General features: G+C 47.0%; 1 protein-coding gene across 2 annotated transcripts in view; it reads left to right on the top strand.

Moving 5' to 3' along the window:
• Positions 1–18,438, top strand: part of MTMR12 (myotubularin related protein 12) — a 65,044-nt gene extending 46,606 nt beyond the window's left edge. The window contains exons 9-16 of one of the 2 annotated variants that reach the window (XM_061187686.1): positions 2,677–2,783; positions 3,450–3,574; positions 5,028–5,106; positions 6,940–7,010; positions 9,243–9,415; positions 11,522–11,689; positions 12,566–12,727; positions 15,650–18,438. In XM_061187686.1, coding sequence (XP_061043669.1) covers positions 2,677–2,783; positions 3,450–3,574; positions 5,028–5,106; positions 6,940–7,010; positions 9,243–9,415; positions 11,522–11,689; positions 12,566–12,727; positions 15,650–16,219 — 1,455 coding nt within the window. In that variant the 3' untranslated portion in view covers positions 16,220–18,438. The remainder of the gene's footprint in view (positions 1–2,676; positions 2,784–3,449; positions 3,575–5,027; positions 5,107–6,939; positions 7,011–9,242; positions 9,416–11,521; positions 11,690–12,565; positions 12,728–15,649) is intronic. The other variant, XM_061187687.1, reaches the window with a different exon arrangement.
• The last annotated feature ends 541 nt before the right edge of the window (positions 18,439–18,979 follow it).

Below are 18,979 nucleotides of genomic sequence, written 5' to 3'. Positions count from 1 at the left end.
TGTACAAGCTATTAGGTATAAAATAAGCTACAAGGATATATTGAACACCATGGGGCATATAGCCAACATTTTATAGTAACTATCAATGGAGTATAAGCTTTAAAAATTGTGACTCACTATATCGTACACCTGTAACTTATATAATATGGTACATCAGCTATACTTCAATTTTAAAAAGACCAAAAAAAAAAAGATCTACCAAATAATAATCTCCCCCTTCCCTTTTTCTTTTCTTTTTTTAAATAAACAGGATTATCACCCTGATTCTTGTCTGCTGTCAAGTCATTCTTACTAAGAACCCTGTGGCTCTTTCCCAGACAGAAATTGTACAAATTACAATAGGAGAAGACATATGTCTTTTGCTAAATTCCTGTGAGAAGTCTCTCTCTGACCAAGAATTTTGCTTGTTTTCTATTTACTGTTTCAAACAGAGAATGTAAGGGAATTGTCCCTTTGTGCCTCAGCTGGGAGGTGACAGTTTTAGTTGAGCCCCAAATAGAAAATGAGCTGTGGTTGAATGTCACCAAGAGCAGATTCTTTCTGCCCCAGGAGAGGAGATAAAAAAGATTAAGAACACTTAACTTCCTAGAACCTGTCACGAGTCATGGCTAAGAGTGTCCCCGCCCCCCCCAGAGTGAGCTGCACCCACCAGGGGGCAGGAGTGCCTGGGCATGACGTTGGAAAAGGGAGTAAGAGGGCAGCAAGGGGCCCGTTGATTTGTCTCACTATTCCAACACTTCCGTCTCGTTAGGAGCTCACAGAATCGGTACTCTTTTGGGCAGTTCCTGAAGCAGTTCTGCGTCCCTCCGGCCTCACTCCGGGGTGGGCTCACGTCTCTTCCACTGAAGCTGGCAGGCAGCTCCTGTGTCCAGAGCTGCAGTCCTGCCTTCCTCTCCTAAGTCATAATCCTCATCTTGGGTGTCTCCTCAGTACCTTCACACAGATGTCCTGTGGGCACTAGACACCCAGCATACCCAGTACTGATTCATCATCTTCCCCTGAAACCCCAAACCGGTTCCTCTTTCTGACTTTCTAAGCGTAGTGCAGAATATTGCCTGGGTTTGCTGATCTCTGATCTCCAGCCCAGGCTGCTGCTGGCACACCAGTGTGTGGTCTGTACGGTGCAGATGACTGGCAAGAGGGGCCTCTCTGGGCAGCTGAAATCCTCCTGGTCTGCCTTTGAGCCAGGGCCTGAAGGCTTGGTCAGCAGAGCAGTGCTGGGCTTTAGCCACTGTTGAACCCTTAACCAGACCTTTATATGGGGCACAAAATCCACAGCCATACTCTCCGGCCGCAACCATTCTTCCCCTCTTCTCCATTCCAGGCTCTCCTGGCAGATTTCTTTGCCCCCAAATCAGTTCTAATCTCCTTGTGTTCCTATACAGCAGAGCAAACAAATGAAACTCCCACTGTATCCAGAAAAATGCCTAAACACTTGGATCTGTCACTTACGGGCATTCATACGATTTCTTTCTCTGTTGCCCTCCCTTTGTTGTTCATTGAAATTCCCTTCTCCTGTGGTTTACCACATTCTACTTCCTATTATATTTGCAAATTTATTTCACCTTTTAGGATATAAGCACCTTGAAAGTAGATGAAGTATCTTAGCCCTCTTTCCATCCTCTCACAACCTAATTCAGTGCCTTGCATGTACAAATCTCTTACCAATGTATGTTGAATAACCAACTTTCCATGCTTTCTAGTGTGGACTTTCTCTAATGATGGGAGCTGCCCCCTTTTGGCCATCCAAGTGAAGCACGGCCTTGAGAAGTCACTGCTGCACTGTCTGTGCAACTTGGGGAAGTTATTCGGTCTCTCCAAGCCTCAGTTTCTTGTCGTTACTGGAGATAATACTTATACCTGTCTCAGAGTGTGATTGTGAGAATTAAATGACTTAATTCATGTAAAATCCTGAGATAATGAGCTGCACTCCAGTGATAGCCTCTATCCTAATAATCCTAATAATAATAATAATAATAATGATGATGATGATGTTGTTTTTATCATCATCATCCAGGTTCCCAGCACTAAAGCCAAGTCAAAAGGTGTATGTTAGGGGCTTCCCTGGTGGCGCAGTGGTTGAGAATCCGCCTGCCAGTGCAGGGGATACGGGTTCAAGCCCTGGCCTGGGAAGATCCCACATGCCACGGAGCAACTAAGCCCGTGCGCCACAACTACTCAGCCTGCGCTCTAGAGCCCGTGAGCCACAACTACTGAGCCCATGTGCCACAACTACAGAAGCCCACGCGCCTACAGCCCGTGCTCCACAATGAGAGAAGCCACTGCAATGAGAAGCCCGCGCACTGCAACGAAGAGTAGCCCCCGCTCTCCGCAACTAGAGGAAGCCTGCGCGCGGCAACGAACACCCAACACAGCCAAAAATAAATAAATTAAATAAATAAATTTATTTAAAAAAAAAAAGTGTATGTTAGACTATAAGCGAGTCTGAGTGTGACCACCTAGACCTGAGTTTCTGTTGTTGTTGTCTTTAAGACTAAATCAGCCTTTTTCATTATGAGTATAACACATTTATTCCTTGGCATAACAAAGTTGAATGTATTCAGCCATTTCATATTGAAGGTGTACATTTCCCTGTATGAATTCAAATGCTAAGCTTACCTGTCCTCTGTTAGGTGGTTTACATTACGTCTGGAAAATCTTTACTCCCCTTTGCAGATATGGTGTTGGTCCTGCCACAGCGGATGTGCCCTTTTGAAAATGTCAGCACTGCCCAAAGAACAGGATGATGGCATTTTACAAATCCAAAAGAACTTCTTGGATGGGTCAGTACTGTTGTACATTTTATTATCGTTTAGTTAGCTCAGTTTTTGTTTTCCAAGAAGCAGGGAACAGTTCTTGGTAGTTGGTCCATTATCAGTTTACCTGCTGATAAAGCACTTAGCGCTGGGGATACAGTTTAGAGTGGTCGTCTTTAATTTGAAAGGAGTCAGTATAACATAATCATGAAGCGCCTCAGCTGCATTGTTTTTAGAGATGCACGCTGAAGCATTTAGGGGGAAGTGGCATGATTTCTGTAATGTTGACAGTTGTCAAATCTAGGTCAAGGTATATGTCACTGTGTTATTCTTTTCTGCTTTTCTGCATGTTTGAAAATTTTCAAAATAAAAAGTTTAAAAAAAAAAAAACCCTAAACTGGATGAATTAAAAAACAGAAAAGGAGTAGACTTTGGAGTTAAATTGCCTTGGTTCAAATCCTGGCTCTTTCAGGTGATACACTTCGTAATCTTGGGCCGGGTGGCCCTGCCCCTTGTTCCTGCATCCCCACCTCTGCTGACTGCGAGCCGCAGCCCAGCGGTAGTTGCCTCGTTGGGGAGGATTCAGTGGGAGCTCTTCACACAGATCCGGGCGCCTAGGAAGTGCTCAGGAAAAATGAACTATTTCTAACTCATGCCTGCTCTTCTAATCTCTTGTTACTTTTTGTTACCTAGAATTTATAAGACCATCCACAGGCCACCCTATGAAATTGTTAAAACTGAAGACCTGTCAAGCAACTTCCTATCCCTGCAGGAAATCCAGACGGCCTACTCTAAATTTAAACAGCTGTTCCTGATAGGTGAGAAGAATGCCGAGCAAAAACTTTCTGTCAAATGGGGAAAGACATGCCACGTGGATCAGGTGAAAGTCGGTGCCATTTCCCTGGGTTCCTCGTGGCTGTACACAGAGGTTCCCGGCCGTGAGGGCTGGTGTCGCGGAGTGGAGGGGCCGGTCACCACGGGGCCAGCTGCCCTCGATACACTTGCTGCCGCCCTTTTGCTCCAGGCTCTTGCCCCGCTGCCCCTTCTCAGGGCAATGAACACAGAGCCACCCTCCTCCTCTCTTCTTTCCCCAGTGGTGAGCGTTGAGCTTCTCCCTTAAAAGTTGTAGAAATGTGCAATACCTGTATTCACTGGCTATTTTGTAAAGTGAATCATCTGTTTTCCTTAGTGGCTTATTAAATGGACTCCTCCCCCACCAAGTGGAAATATTTTATTTTATTTTTTTCTGATTGAGCATATATTTTTACAGTGTAAAAGAAATTCAGTTAATCTGAAATGTGCAAAGTAGAAAATGAAATATGCCCATCCTAGCCACCGCCACTTCCCTGCCCAGGCTGCCCAGTGTGAACAATTCAGAACTTGAATCAGATTTAATCAAAGTCAGTCACCTGTTGATTCTCTTCACTCTTGAATGAGTGTTTACCCTCTGAGATTTGTCACACTTATAGGTAGCTTTTCCTAACTTTGACTTTTTAGCCTAGTGGTCTGATTTAGGATTTATTCATTCATTCAGTCAACATTTGTTGAATTTCCATTATACACACTAACTATGCTAGGCATTGGAGATAAAGATGAATATGACACCAAGGGAAACAAGTGTGTACCTCTAATTAGAACACACTGTGCTATGTGTGATAAAATAGGTTTATAAAAAGCAGGCACCTGGCGGAGAAGTAAGGAATTGCACTAGTTGATCCAGGACTGTGATTCCCCACTTCTGTTTTCACCATCCAGTACTTGCAGGGCTATCTGCCTTCTCATTGACTTGAGTTTGCAACTCTGACATGCAGTACACTTCTGTAAAATGCAGGGCTTCTGTATCAAGGTGAGTTGGGGGGATTGTGTCTGGCGTGTAAGGTAAACGTGTGTGTTTAGGATTCCAGCAGAAGCTAGCTCTTCCCTCAGGCCTCCTTGGCATTAGGACGTGGCCTGTTGCATCTTCCTCTTCTAAGAGCAGCAGGCTGGATGTCGACTCTGTCTGCCTAAAGGGTGTTACTCTCCTTGTTGAGTTACAGGGTAGACGGTGGCTTAGTATACAGATTGTAGGGCACTTTTTACTTGAGCAATGAAAGTCTGTTTTTGACTACCACACCCTTCCAGGGGTTTACAATTCAAAAACAATTTCAGCTGAAGGTTTGAAATGCTGGATTCGCAGCCTAATCTGGGGCAGCGCCTCTGAACAGCACAGGTTTTACAGCAGGCGCGTCAGCAAACAATACCTGACTTCTTTACTCTTTTTCCTTTTTTCAGATAATAGTACCGAATTTTGGGACACAGATATAAAATGGTTTTCCCTGCTGGAAAGTAGCAGCTGGCTTGACATAATCAGGTATTTCAAGGCGTTGTTTTGCTCATGAATTACACAGTTCTCTAAGCCAAAGTAGTAAAGCAGGACTTCCCTGGTGGCGCAGTGGTTAAGAATCCATCCACCTGCCAATGCAGGGGACACGGGTTCGAGAAGATCCCACATGCCGCGGAGCAACTAAGCCCGTGTGCCACAACTACTGAGCCTGCGCTCTAGAGCCCACGAGCCACAACTACTGAAGCCCGCGCGCCTAGAGCCCGTGCTCTGCAACAAGAGAAGCCACTGCAATGAGAAGTCCACGCACCGCAACAAAGAGTGGCCCCCGCTCGCCACAATTGGAGAAAGCCCACGTGCAGCAACGAAGACCCAACGCAGCCAAAAATAAAAAAAAAGTAGTAAAGCAACCTGACAAATAATTTAACTGTTTTCTATTTCACAGTTAAATATTCTTAGATCACATATTCTGTTCAGGGCTCAGCTGGATTTTACATTCATTATTTATTATTTCTGTGCACATCTGATAAGAATTTACAGACATGCTACCTGCCCACACAGAGATCTGCTCCCTAGACTATAGACTAGGCATGGGAAGGCTACAAAAAAGGGGGCGCGGCAACCCAGCATTCTAATCGAGCAGCAGCGCTCACCTCCAGGGAGGAATCTGGGGCTTGAGAAGGGGAGGGATGCTGAGTTTTCTAGGTTTGTCTTTGTTTTTGTTTTTGGCCGCGACCAGGGGTGGAACCCGCACCCTCGCAGTGAAAGTGCGGAGTCCTAACCACTAGACCTCCAGGGAATTCCCGGATGCTAAGTTTTTACTGAATACCTTTTTAGAAGAATTCTGTATCTTATGTGTCTCTTACCTATTAAAATTTTTTTTTTACTATCATTAATGCCAATTAGTTATTTTTCATTTTGGAGTCAAGTAGAGATTCCTAGAGAGCAGAATTTTATTCCCTTTCCTACTTCATATTTTGAATAGCTTCTGTCTGTTGCCCTTAGGTAGAGGAGAGGGCAAAGGGAGGCGCAAAACAGAAATGATGATGGGGTGAGAGCAGGGGAGAAAACAGCTCCGACCCCAGGACACATCTGAGGAAAGAGAAGACACCTCCCTGCCACCTCGCTCGGCATTCTCTCTCACATCTGCCTGGGAGTTTGTGCAAAGGAGCCTCAGGCCTCCAAAAACTTTTTAACAAATAGGTTTTGAGGAGCCTACTGCATGTCCCTTAATTTGAATATATAATTGCAAGTATTGTGATGAATGTTATAAAATAAAAGGACCTTTCCTTCCATGGGGTGGGTGGAGAAGGTGAGTGTCCCTAACCAGGTGAGGAGCCCAGCGAGGCGCCACTGCTGCAGGGTTATCAGTGCAGAAGGCAGAGCTGCTGACAGTGGCAACAGCCTCAAAGGGAACAGTGCGTCGAGAGAGACAAAGGGATTTCAGGGCACACTGGGCCTTTCCAGCCACACCAACACATTTAGCCCATGACCTTGAGTTAACAAAATGGACCTGCAGCACAGCCTCCAGATGTGGGCGTTTCTGGGTCTTACTGGGACTCACCAACACACTCAGATACGAATTTGCAGTAAGTATTTCTAGTTTAGGAATCACGTAGCAACGTTTTTACATCAATTTTGGAAATCCCTTCTGAAAATTTTAAGTTTCTAATAAGCAGATGAGTGTCTTGCAGTATCTGAATAGCATGAACGATAATTTCTTTCTTTTTGGAGATCTTTAGCATGAAACAGTAAATGAGATAGAAAACTGAAGATCAAGTCAGACTGCCTCTAAATTTCTTATTGTTCATGATACCAAGCTCAAGAACTAATATCTGTTTTTCTTGCCTCTCTCCTATGTAGACGCTGCCTGAAAAAAGCAATAGAGATTGTAGAATGTCTAGAAGCCCAAAACATGAACGTTCTTCTTTTAGGTAATATATTTAAAGCACAAAGGGTGGTTTCCTTTTTCCTTTACTTGGGATTCTGTTTCTGTATATAGAGATTTATGTAAGTGGAATTGTCTTGTAGAAGGAGCGAGCTAGTGTAGAAATCCTTCCCATTCTTTTTACCCTGACCTTGGAATGCTCTGCTTTGGATTTCATTGTTATAGTTTAAAAATAAATTCTTTCACTTGGAACTCGGCAGACCTATTCGCAGCCCAAGAAGGAATTGTTTGGTATCTTTACCAAAGCTCACATTTCCTCATATTTTGAGGTTTTGTTTTATATTAACTCAGTTAAAGTTAAAATCTTTGGATGATCTTTTTTGTATGAAGAGACCCATGGATGGTTTAATTGTTATTTTTACATCTTTGTGTCTGACAGTTTCGTGCAGTTGCCACAGAAACTTTGTGGACCATGATTCCCTTTTCTTCCGTGGACTTAACTTCCTGTACATGTGGACAGGATATACACACCCAGAATGTGTAAAAGAAGTGTAAACCTCATACAACAAAGATTGTTGGTGGAATTGGTTAGATCTGAGCTAAAATATTATCTGCTGTTTTGAATATTTAAAGTTTCTTATAGCCCCATGCTTTACATTAAGTAGACTGTCTCATGTTTTCATACCCTCAGGCTTTTATCATTTTTCTGACACTTTCCATGACTGCTAGAATTTAGCTTCTGTGAGCAGACTGGAAATGTGTCCACCTGTGACTTCTGTACCCTCTGACTTAAATTTTAATACACGCGCTGAGCACCTCCCATGGACAGAGCTCTATGCCTCTGCCTTCCAGAAGTTTACAACTTACTGAGTTTGAGAGAGCAGGCCTAAGGGTGTTATTGAAAAAGATCTAATTAACAATGGCAGAACAGAGTACTGAGTAACTGGTGAAAAGGAGGGATAAAGATTTGGGGGCTGAGAGGTGCAAGTACCCAGGGCCAGACTGCACCAATCCCAGAGTTGCGTAAAATGAAATGGGAATCTTTAGCGGGTGAGGCTGAACTCTCCCTCACTCCCCGAAGGACTGCTGAGTTGTACCTCCTCTGAAATCTCATTCTCTAGCTGCTCTTCCTAGGACTCGCATGTGTACTGTTAACACCCTTCATACGCAAGAAGGAAGATGCTCTTAAAAAATGAAACTTGTTTTGAAAGGTGATAGCACAAGAAAGACAAATACAGAAATCTGTTTCTTCTGAACCCATGTGTCCCCATAGTTCAGGCTTGTTTCCTGGAGGAGAAATAGGAGCACAGTGTAAGCGTGGCTCTGTAGTGCTTCATGACCCTGGGGTCAGGAGGAGAGTTTAACAGTGCAAACACCTCCCTACTTAGAATTCGTTCTGAAGTTTCTCTAAACCCACTACTACCAGCACCATTGTCCTCGTGGACGTTTTAAAATAGCACCTTGAGTTGCACTTCTTTGTGTAAAGTAGAAACCACAGGGATGTAGACCTTGACTTTTAGGACCTTAAAACTCTAAGACAAATGCACGGATGTAGATGTATGTTTTTATTTGCTATGAGTCATTTATGGTGAACGAGGATGTGAGCAGAATTTTCATCGTGTGGGTTTTGTACCATGCACTCCAGGGGTGGGCACATGGCTTATACTTACCGTGGAGAGTTTTTCCTCTAGGCTAGGCAGAAAGAAGCAGGCCCCTCTGTGCTCCCAGACAGAAATGGAAAGAGCCATAGAGCTGAGAATCAGAGCATTTTGGTGCAATCCAGGAATGCTACCCTTTCTCCAAAGCAGAGGTAGTGGAGGAAAGGTGGCTGAGAAGCAGTTTTGCCTTGGAACAATGAGTTCAGTGATGGAGACCCTGACACACCAGCTGGAAGGGTTTTGAACTTGGTCTATGGAGCCCAGCAAGTGCCATGATGTATATGATTGTGCCCTCATCGTGTAGCACATTTGGACCCCGCATTCTGACAGTGGGTTTGCCATGCTGCATTTATTCATCAGTAACACATCCATCTTTAGTGCCAGTGTGTGCTGGAACCGGTGCCAGCCAGGCTAAAAGCTATTTGTCTCTCAGTCTGAAAACATTACCTTTTTCTCCCCACTGGCCCTGGCCTTTCGAGAATTAGAGCTTGACTGTCAGTGGTAGGCGCTGGTGTTGAGGCCCCTGCTGTTACCTGTGCCTGTGCGAGCCCTCTGCGGCTCTTTAACACTTGGTACCCTCCTTCCTCTCCGCGCTGCTGCTGGGCATCCCCCCACCCCAGAGGAGAACGCCTCCGACCTCTGCTGCCTCGTTTCCTCTCTGGTGCAAGTGATGATGGACCCCCACTGTCGAACCAGGTTCGGTTTCCAGAGCCTTGTCCAGAAGGAGTGGATCGTGGGCGGGCACTGCTTCCTGGACCGCTGCAACCATCTACGTCAGAGTGACAAGGAGGAGGTGAGTGTCCCCATCACAGGCCCGGCAGCCATGGGGAAGCGGAGCCCCATCTCTTCATTAATCTGTCTTCCGACTGACCGAGGGCTCCTGCCTGCAAAGTGCACGCCTTTTAGGGGCTTGTCAAGAAGGCTGAGGTCAGTGCACTGCTGGATGCCTTTCAATGCTTGAAACTCTTCCCAGGGGAAAGGGGTGTTTATTAACAAGTGTGTTCAGAGTCTTCTCTTCTAAATTGTTTACCCCAAGGGGCTATTTTCATGTTGGAAGTAATATTGATTTGTAAAAAAATAAAAATGAACTCAGTGAGAGAGACTCCCACAGTTTCTGATAATTTAGTCTTTGCCAAAAAAATGAACATTTAGGGTACAAGTTTCCTACAGAAAATACTTAATAACACAAAGTAAATTCTCCTTGCAATAAACCCTTTCAAAATAAAGCACAGGGTTATGTGAATGCTATCCAGTACCAGGGCCTTCGCCATGGTAGCTGCAGGTCTGGGCCTCCGAATTCAAGCACTGGAGAGTTAGCGTTACAGTTCAGTTAGTGAAAATGAGCCCCCCAGATTGGGGTGTACTTGTCTAGGTTACAGCGGTGCAAACTCCTTTGGCTGCATTATTAACGACTGTGGAAGGAAAAATGAAAACAGGTGAACTTTAATTAGATCACCTGCAGAGCTAATGTATGCTAGCAGGGCGACAGGTGGTTTTTCTTACCCCAGATAATAAGCACGTCTGTCTGCGGTGCTGGATAGCTTGACATGGCGGCCGTGGAAACAGAGATGTGGCTCTTGCCCATAAGGGCTGGGTGTGTCCTGGGAGACCCAGCCCCCTCTCACTAGGCCTGCAGTTTCTTTCAGGCCTGTTCTGTACTCATCCGTGTCCCGTTGGACTGAATGGACATCACCATCTTTCAGTCTTAAAAGGGACCTTGCGTTTCTGAGATACTAATTTGAAAGGTTAATGGGACTCAAATAACATGACGGGCAGAAAGAGCTGATACTGTGTGGGGAAGGGTGTGTTTTTGTATATCTCATATAGTTTGTGTATCTTGAGAAAAGGGGGACTGACAGGCACCGTGTCTAGTGGGGCAAGAGCCCAAGAGCAGATCAGGTCTGTTTACCCAGTGCTGGGAGGAGTCACCCGTACTTTGTGAGCCCATTTCCCTGACTGTACAATGAGGTCCAAACATTTTACACTCTATTTAAATATGCTCTTGAACATAAAATGAGGTGTGAAATAAAGTTGCCCATGTAGACCTTTCTTTTCATCTCAACACTGACGTACTGGAGTTTTGATAGAAAACTGGGTGGTCTACTTTGTGATGTAATTGACGCAGCACTGGACTTTGATTCAAGAGCTGGCTTCCCACCTCCCGCCTCTCAGAAGCTGTGTGTGAGACCTTGGCCAAGCTCGGGAAGGGAGAGACCGTGACGTGGCCTGTCTTGTCCACCTGACAGGGTCACTGGTGACTGGAAGAGGAGCACTTGGGGATGACAAGGCACCCTTGAAAACTCTCATCTCTACTATTAAAGGGCTTGCCTCTGAAGCTAATAAAAGAGGCCATCGGTTAAAAAAAGTGCATTTGTGAAAAATGTTGGAAACTCATTATTGCTGCTTCTGCCTTCTCTCCCACCCTCTTTCTCTTCTGGACCCTCATTGTCAGGGGGGTGGAGAAGGGAGTATCCACAAAATTTGAAGTAACTGAGTAGTAATTCTTTGTAATACAGTGCTACTAATGAGAAGAGTGGAGTTCTTTTGTGGAGAACAGCATTTCATTTGTTAAGTTCAGAGCTAGTGTTCCCTGTTACCAGGATCAGTTGCAAGTGCTCATCTGTCAGTGCTGATTGACAAGGAGATTTTTACATCATCTCAGGAATGTCTTTCACGCAGAGAGGTCCTGCCAAGTCCTGATGTTAATCCATGGGTGTGTGGTTTCAGTTGACCATATTTGTCGCTGGGAATGGGATGGAGTTGAGAATGTGAATCGCCTGTAATGTGTTTCCCAGAGAATATAGTGCCCGGAAGAGGTTATTCCCCAGCTGTCGAGGTGGCTGCCCCGAACCCAGGACCGCTGGTGCCCCTCAGTCACGTGTATCTCGTTTTCACGTAGGTCCCCGTGTTCCTGCTCTTCTTAGACTGTGTCTGGCAGCTGGTGCACCAGCATCCCCCAGCGTTTGAGTTCACGGAGACGTACCTGACCGTTTTGTCAGATAGCCTATACATACCTATCTTTAGCACCTTCTTCTTCAATTCGCCTCATCAAAAAGATACAAACATGGTAAGCGTCCCTCTTAGGACCCTGTGTATTGAAGAAGCCATGTCTCACAAGTAGGATGCAAGAAGATTGATGATAAAAATGGTAATTTTGTAACACTGATTACATGCTGGGCCCTGTTCTGAGTGCTTTCCGGGTATTGCTATTTAGTCCTCAAGCCCCCTGTGGGTCTGAATTATTATTATCCCTGAGGAGCTGAGACACTGACTAACTCGCCCCGGGTCACACGGTAAGTATTGGAGCCGGGAGCAAGTGTCAGAGCCAGGAACGAAGCAGATTAAAAGTTGTCTTCGTGAAGAGGTCAGACGCCTTCTCTTCCACTTGCCCGCTGCCTGGAGTGACTCTGAAGAGAGCGGTGGCGGAGCCGGGAAGCTAGGCTTTCACTTTCTGTCTTAAACGTCTTTAGTCTCCCTTGAGGCCGCGCTCCCAGGGCCTTAAGTCTGCGCCATCGGTGCTCTGACCAGCCCTCTGGGGGCCTCGGGGTTTGCTGGAGCTGGCCCTCCAGTGGGATTTTACCATATCCCACAGGGAGTGGGAAACAGAACCCCGGGCTCCCCTCACACAGCCTCGCTGCTCACCAGCTTCGTGACCTTAGGCGGTCACTTCCATTTTCTGAGCCTCAGTTTCCCCAAAGGTGAATTGGAAAAATAGGAGTGACCTCACAAGGGTGTTGTCCTGGGAGACCGCGGCTGGCATGTGGCCCGCTGGAAGCAGCACGTCCTGCCCCTCCCCACTCAAAGCCGTTAGTGCAGTGAGCAACCACTGGAAGGCTGGGTCTCAGGGCAGGCGGGGCGCGCCTTCCTGGGGCCCGTCTCCCAGCACTGTGTTTGCTTTCCTCAGCCCTGCTGGAAGCGCCGTGACCTGTGCTTGTTTTGGCAGGGCAGGGAAAGCCAGGGTGCACAAAGCAAGCCTTTGAATCTGCTCACCGTGTGGGATTGGTCTGTGCAGTTTGAACCCAAAGCCCAGACGTTGCTCAAAAACCCTCTTTACGTGGAAAAGCCAAAACTGGACAAAGGCCAGCGGAAAGGAACGCATTTCAAAGTAAGATGTGCACATGTCTAACCCCCTTCGTCTGCCAGAGATCCCCGTGTCTGTAAGGATGAGAGTTACACGGACACAGTCGGCAGAGTCGAGATCGTGACTCGTGGCAGATTGTCAGGGCCCCTGAGAATCCTTTGCCTTCAGCAGGCCAGCGTCTGTCCTGATGAGACGTGGCCATTGGCTGAGTGTCGCCGGCGCTGTGCGTGGAATTGAGCGTCTCGCCCCTGTCCGCGTGCGGTTGGGGACGCCGATCCCGGTGTGGGCTCTACGCCGTCTGTACCGGTTCACATCTTCAATAGCCAGGCCTCTCTTCACGCTAACAATGGTGTTTGCGACTAACGTGTTCTGTCAGGGGCCGCAAAGTCTCTGGCACAACTCCCCGCATGCTGTTGGAGCTCGAAAACAGCCACAGACGCCCCGTAAGCAGACAGGCCTGGCTGTGTTCCAGTATTTACAAAAGCAGGCACCAGGCCAGCTTGGGCCCGCGGGCTGTAGTTTGCAGACCTGGGCTGAAAACAACAGCATCAAATTATTTGGGCCTCCCATCAGATATTTGTTCCTGACCTTACTAGTTATTAACCCCGACGTTCCCTGGGTGATGCGTGATTTACATGGCATTTCCCGTTCAGTCTCCTGACCTGGACCCCCTGCCAGTCCCCGCCCCCATGAAAGGGAGAGCGGGGTGGTCAGTGGTGGTCAGTCACAAGTCCGTGCACGTCACTGCCTTCTCCGCCGCCATCCTGATCCCGCCATCCCACGGGGCTCCTGGGAGCCCCGCCCGTCCTGCTGTGGGAGGTGGCTCCTTTCTAAAGGGGCTTGGGGACCCAGGTGAGCCAAAGCCAGCACTCGCAGGAGGCGCAGCTGCTGGGTAACTTAGAGCTGATGCTTCGCCCTTCAAGGGTCCTCAGGCCCAGGCTGGGCGTTTGCCCTCCTGGCTCAACCTCTGTCCTGTCTGTTGGGCCAGAACTGCCCTGCGCTCCAGAACAGCTTGGCCGGAGGTCAGTTTTTGTCAGCGTGCTGTGCCCCCTGGTGGCTGCACACACACTTCCCGCCCGGTCAGGATTGCAGAGCTGCCCAAGGCCGGAGGGGCAGGGGCCCTCAGAGACGGAAGGGAGGAAATAAAAGCTCCACCCGGTAAGACTAGAGTCCATTTCTCTGCCCAGGCCCCGTTGTCCTAAGTGTCCCTTCTCCTTGTAGATGGGAGCAGGGGGCCTAGGTTCCAGGAGCTGGCCAGTGGGAGAGGCTTAAGCTGCAGGGTTGGGGCATCTCAGCTTGTGCTAGCTAATGCAGAGCTGGCGCTGGGCCACTGAGGACCTGTGAAGCCGTTTGGTGAGGCATCTGGGCGTCAGGCTCGGGGCCTCTTGTTGAGTGGGCAGGTGGCCTTGGAGTAGTTCTGTAGAGACCAAAGAGCCGTGGCCGACCAGCACGATGCACTGCCCTGGGAATTACCACTCGAGACCATGGGGTCCACTCAGGTGTGGGGTCCCAGCCTCAGCCCTAGGCGTTGACCAGGCTCCGGGGGCACAGTGCTGCTCACACCTGGCCCGTCTGGAACGCTCTGTTCACTTAGGGCTTGAGAGAGGGGCTTGCAAGACAAGGAGAGCTCTGTTAAGAGTCCAGGCTCTGGAGCCAGACTGTGGTCGTGAAACCACATCTGGCACTTGGTAGCTGGGGCCTTTGCAGTTACTTAACCTCTGTGCCTTAGTTTTCTCATCTGTAAAATGGGGCAGTAATAGTGACTTTGAGAACTGGGTAAGTGGTTGCACGTTAAGCGCTGAGCACAGAACCCGGCAGGCAGTGAACACTCCGTGGCTGTTAGGTTCCACCTGCTTCTCCTGATCCCTGACTCACCTGGATCACTGGGGAGAAGAGGCCGGCCCCTGAGTCCTGGCCTTCGGCTCTCCTGCCCCCAGATGGAAAGTCAAAAATCCTGGTCGTCTCTGACTTGGGGTATTGTGAATGGTTTTGCTTTCTACTTTGTATTTTTATTGTTGGTCTATATTCCATAATAAGGAAATATTTTTTATAAGGAAGAACCCCTGGCAGGAACATGTTAGTGAGTTAGGAGGCTAGCCCCAGAGGAAAACTTTGATCTATTCTGATTTCAAATGGATACCTCAGGAGCAAAAGAGTTGGAGAGAAACAGCTTCTCCTCAGATTTTTACCTTCTCCTTTGGGCACCAGGGATCCCTTGTAACCGTCTTTACCATCTTCACAACCCTCTCACAGTGCATCCCCAAACATAGCACCTTGCTTTGGCTGCAGGTAGAATTACCGAGGAGGACGAAAGTGTAAATGCTCTCACATTTTCTCCTCCGTGCAGCTCATCAGACAAGAACATCCAGCCCGCTTAGCCAGTCCTCAAGTTTCTTTAGCTCCTGTCTGTCTCTTTGTCCAGAATCTTTTTGACTTAGGCTTGACCTCCCGCTGGATGCTCAATAGCCTACAAGTTAAGCCTACAAATTATTTCATCGGAGTGACAGGCTCTTCAGGTTGTCGGCACCACTTCCTCACAGGTGTTCTGAATATTGTGGAAGCGAACATCCTAAATTTCTCAAAGAAGAAACATTTTGCTCCTTTCAAAAATGAATAGGCCTCATCCCCAAACTCCCCTAAATCATCATCAGTCTATCTTAACTTAAGCTTGTCCTTCACAAGTACTTAACGCTCCGCACCTGGTTTCACCCATTTGTTTATACCCGCAGTGTGCATCTGACACGCGCATTGTGGTATAAACAGGAATCCCCTACCCGCCCGCCGCTGCTTTCTCTCTGCATGTGATAGCGTTGCAATGAACTTACGTTCACGGGGCAGTTCTGATATCTCATGACTTCTGTTAAAGCAGGATTCTGCCTTGATGGGAACAGCTGTCACCGTGCTGTCCGGCTAACCAGAGATTTTTATTTGTGTTTTCTCTCAAAGCATCAACGACAACTTTCTTTGCCACTCACCCAATCTAAATCATCTCCCAAAAGAGGATTTTTCAGGGAAGAAACAGATCATTTAATTAAAAACCTTCTGGGCAAGAGAATTAGCAAACTGATTAATTCCTCTGAGGAGCTGCAGGACAACTTCCGAGAGTTCTACGACAGCTGGCGCAGCAAGCCCCCGAACTACCACGGGCTACTGCTGCCTCACATCGAGGGCCCAGAGATCAAAGTGTGGGCCCAGCGCTACTTGCGGTGGATTCCGGAGGCCCAAATCCTGGGGGGTGGCAGAGTGGCCACCCTGAGCAAACTCTTGGAGATGATGGAGGAAGTCCAGCGCCTACAGGAGAAAATCGAGGAGAGACACCACAGCCAGGAGGCCCTCCAGGCAGAGGCCACCTCGCTGCTGAGGACCTCGGCCCGCCTGTCCTCCTTGTTCCCTTTTGCGCTGCTGCAGCGCCATTCCTCCAAGCCAGTCCTGCCCACCAGCGGGTGGAAAGCTCTGGGAGATGAAGAAGACTTGGCCAAGCGAGAAGATGAGTTTGTGGATCTAGGGGATGTGTGACTGGTCTGCTCAGTGGCGGTGAGAGAGGAGTGTCACAGGCTGAGGCAGGAGCCAGACACGTCTGCTGTCTGCATCGGGCCGTCACGCTGAAGCTGACTGCTGGGAGGAAGCCTGGGCCTTCAGGAAAAGAGCTGGTTCTCATTTTTTCCCTCCCATGGTTCTGAAAGACTATGCAATTAAAACCATAGCTCTAGTATTATTAATGGAAAGGAGTTAATGCTTGACCCATAGTACAACTGTGGCCAGTGTCTTCTGCATTAGTATCATACAGACCCTGCGGTAGCTGGTTTACTACTTAGAAAGGGCCTTGGTAAGATGTGCTTGGACTCCATACTGTCTTCAGATCTTTGCTGTGCCAACGTGATTTATCCAGTCGTCGGGAGCAGTAAGTGTCTCTCTAGCCCTTCTCGGTTCGGAACAAGTCCAGCTTTACCTGATGTGTGTGTGGCGAGTTGAGAGATTCAAATAGAGGTATTTAGATGTATGGCCTTCATTTCCAAACCTTAGCATCTTTCCTTTCTGCGTCCTCTTGCCACGCGTGTCACCATCCTGACATTTCCGAGCATCCTCAGGCTGTGTCACTTTATGTGGGACAGGGGACTGGCTCGTGGGCCGGCAACTCCGGGTCCCCTGCCTGCTCTGTACCACTTGCCACTGCCCCTGCACGCTCCCCACCTTGGTGCACGTCGTCCCAGGATCTTGCTGCTAAACCTGTTGGTCAAACTGGGGGGGACTCCCTTTGGTTTGCCCAGAGGAGCTTCCATTTTTCTGGAGGCGCGCAGTGTTTGAAAGCAGTTGCTCTGCCTTTTCCTAATAGCACGCCGGGGCTTCAAGCGTTGTGCCCGCCGTCCTCAAGACGGTTTCCCCAGATTCTGTTACCTTATAGACTGATGAGTAGGATCACTGTTGAACGTAGCTTTCATAGGGAAGCGGTCAAGCAGAAATATCAGAAGTGATGGTGATCACATAGTACCTCAGCGATTTAAAAAGCCATAGAAGAAACTTGACTATGCCTGGTAACCTTCCTGGATCTGCTGTCTAAATGATATATATTTTTTAAATGCAGGAAAGTACACTTTGTAAGGACCAGTTTTTTCATTCCCCATGGAACCCTGTTCAATTCCACAAAAGGAAGGGGAAAGAAATTATCTCGCATTAGAATGTTTCCTATCGAAAGTTTGCCTTTTATATCCATTCGTTCTCCAGTGTAGATCCCAATTTGAATATTGCCTGTTTAGAAAAACTTTCAGTTGCTCGAGGGCAATAAGAAATTTTGAAACTATTGACAAAGAGGAGTTTCTCGGTTTGCACTGAATCGTCTTTTGTACACACAAGAAATTGCTTTGCGGTCCTCCCCACGCCATGTTGGTGTGTTAAGACAGTGGAGATTGAGGGGAGGGTAGGATTCATGCATCTGGGGCCAAACACATGCCCAGTCTTGGTTGCCTTAAGAGTCTCACTAGTAAGGTCAGTGTTGGGCTTGCAGTGGGGATTTTAAAATGACCCTAGTTCGTTGGCTACCTTCTTGTACGTTCTGTGGGCCTTCTTAAACTAGCACTAACCTCCCTTCCCTGCCCCACTGCCTCCCAGGTACACTATGGAGCTAACTCGTTTTGTTACCATATTATAATGGGAATATTTATACAGTAGCCTCTTCAGTCTTAAGATCTTAGTAATTTTCATTCCAAAAATGCCTGGTGTGATGCTTTACACTCCATAAAGTATGGTTTAAAGGCACAAGGTCATGGCCCCTGTCATAGTGGTTGAATGTGCATTGAAATATTTTTCTATGATTTTTTTTTTATAAAATTACGATAGAAAAGTAAGCTGTTGTAACATGTAAGGTCATGACAGTTTATGTATTTATATTTGAAATCAGATTTCTATAAAGTTGTATTTGTGTACAGGATTCTCAGTGGGTTTATATATTGTGACATTTTTATTCAAGATTGAGATGTGGATTATGCTTAACAGTAAAAGCTGAAATGAGACCATTTACTTTGTCTGAAATGCTGCACTGTGCACATTTGGAAATGTACATTAACTTCCTGTATATAATATCTTGAGTTTGTTTATACCTCCGAGTTTTTACACTGAAGATAAATTAGCTTTAATTACATTCAAAACTTTTTTTAAAAAAGGGAATAAGCTGTTGGGCTAAATCTGTATAAATGTGCTTTTTATTTTCTGGATGTACAATGAGAGTTTATACTTGTATTTCACTGCATCATATCCGATTGCAGAAATTAAAGCACAATTTACAATACTGTATTTGGTGTGGTTGATATAACATGGAATAATTACTTTCATTTAGTCAGTGTGTGTGTGTTTGTGGGTGGTCGATTGGTTGGTTGGTGGGTGGGAAACCAATAACCAAATAAAGATTTGAAATTTCAGGAGGAGATGAAATACTGTGACGAAAAATAAAATAGGGTAGGAGCCCTACAGGGTAAGTAAAGGGAAAAGGTTTTTTTAATCCCTGAAATTAAATATCACTGCCTCTTTGCTTTTGTGGGGATATGTAAAATGATAATTCTGTTATTTTGTCGCTGGAAGGGATCTGAGTTCAGTTAAACCACGAAAGAGAGAAGGCTTCGCTTTTCCTCCCAGAGAGGTTAAGCACGCTGGCCTGGGTGGGATGGTGTGTACGAGTAAGATTTTTTTCCTCATTCGCCAGTTTAGTGTTTACTAGATTGAGACCTATGACTTGTGGTGGTTGAGAAGTTCCCTCCTCTGCCCTTTCCTGCCCGTGGCCCTCTC

This window comes from Eubalaena glacialis, chromosome 4, assembly GCF_028564815.1.
Source record: "Eubalaena glacialis isolate mEubGla1 chromosome 4, mEubGla1.1.hap2.+ XY, whole genome shotgun sequence".
Lineage (NCBI taxonomy): Eukaryota > Metazoa > Chordata > Mammalia > Artiodactyla > Balaenidae > Eubalaena > Eubalaena glacialis.
Note: the sequence above shows the minus strand (reverse complement) of the source record. Positions and strands in the feature narration are given on the sequence as shown.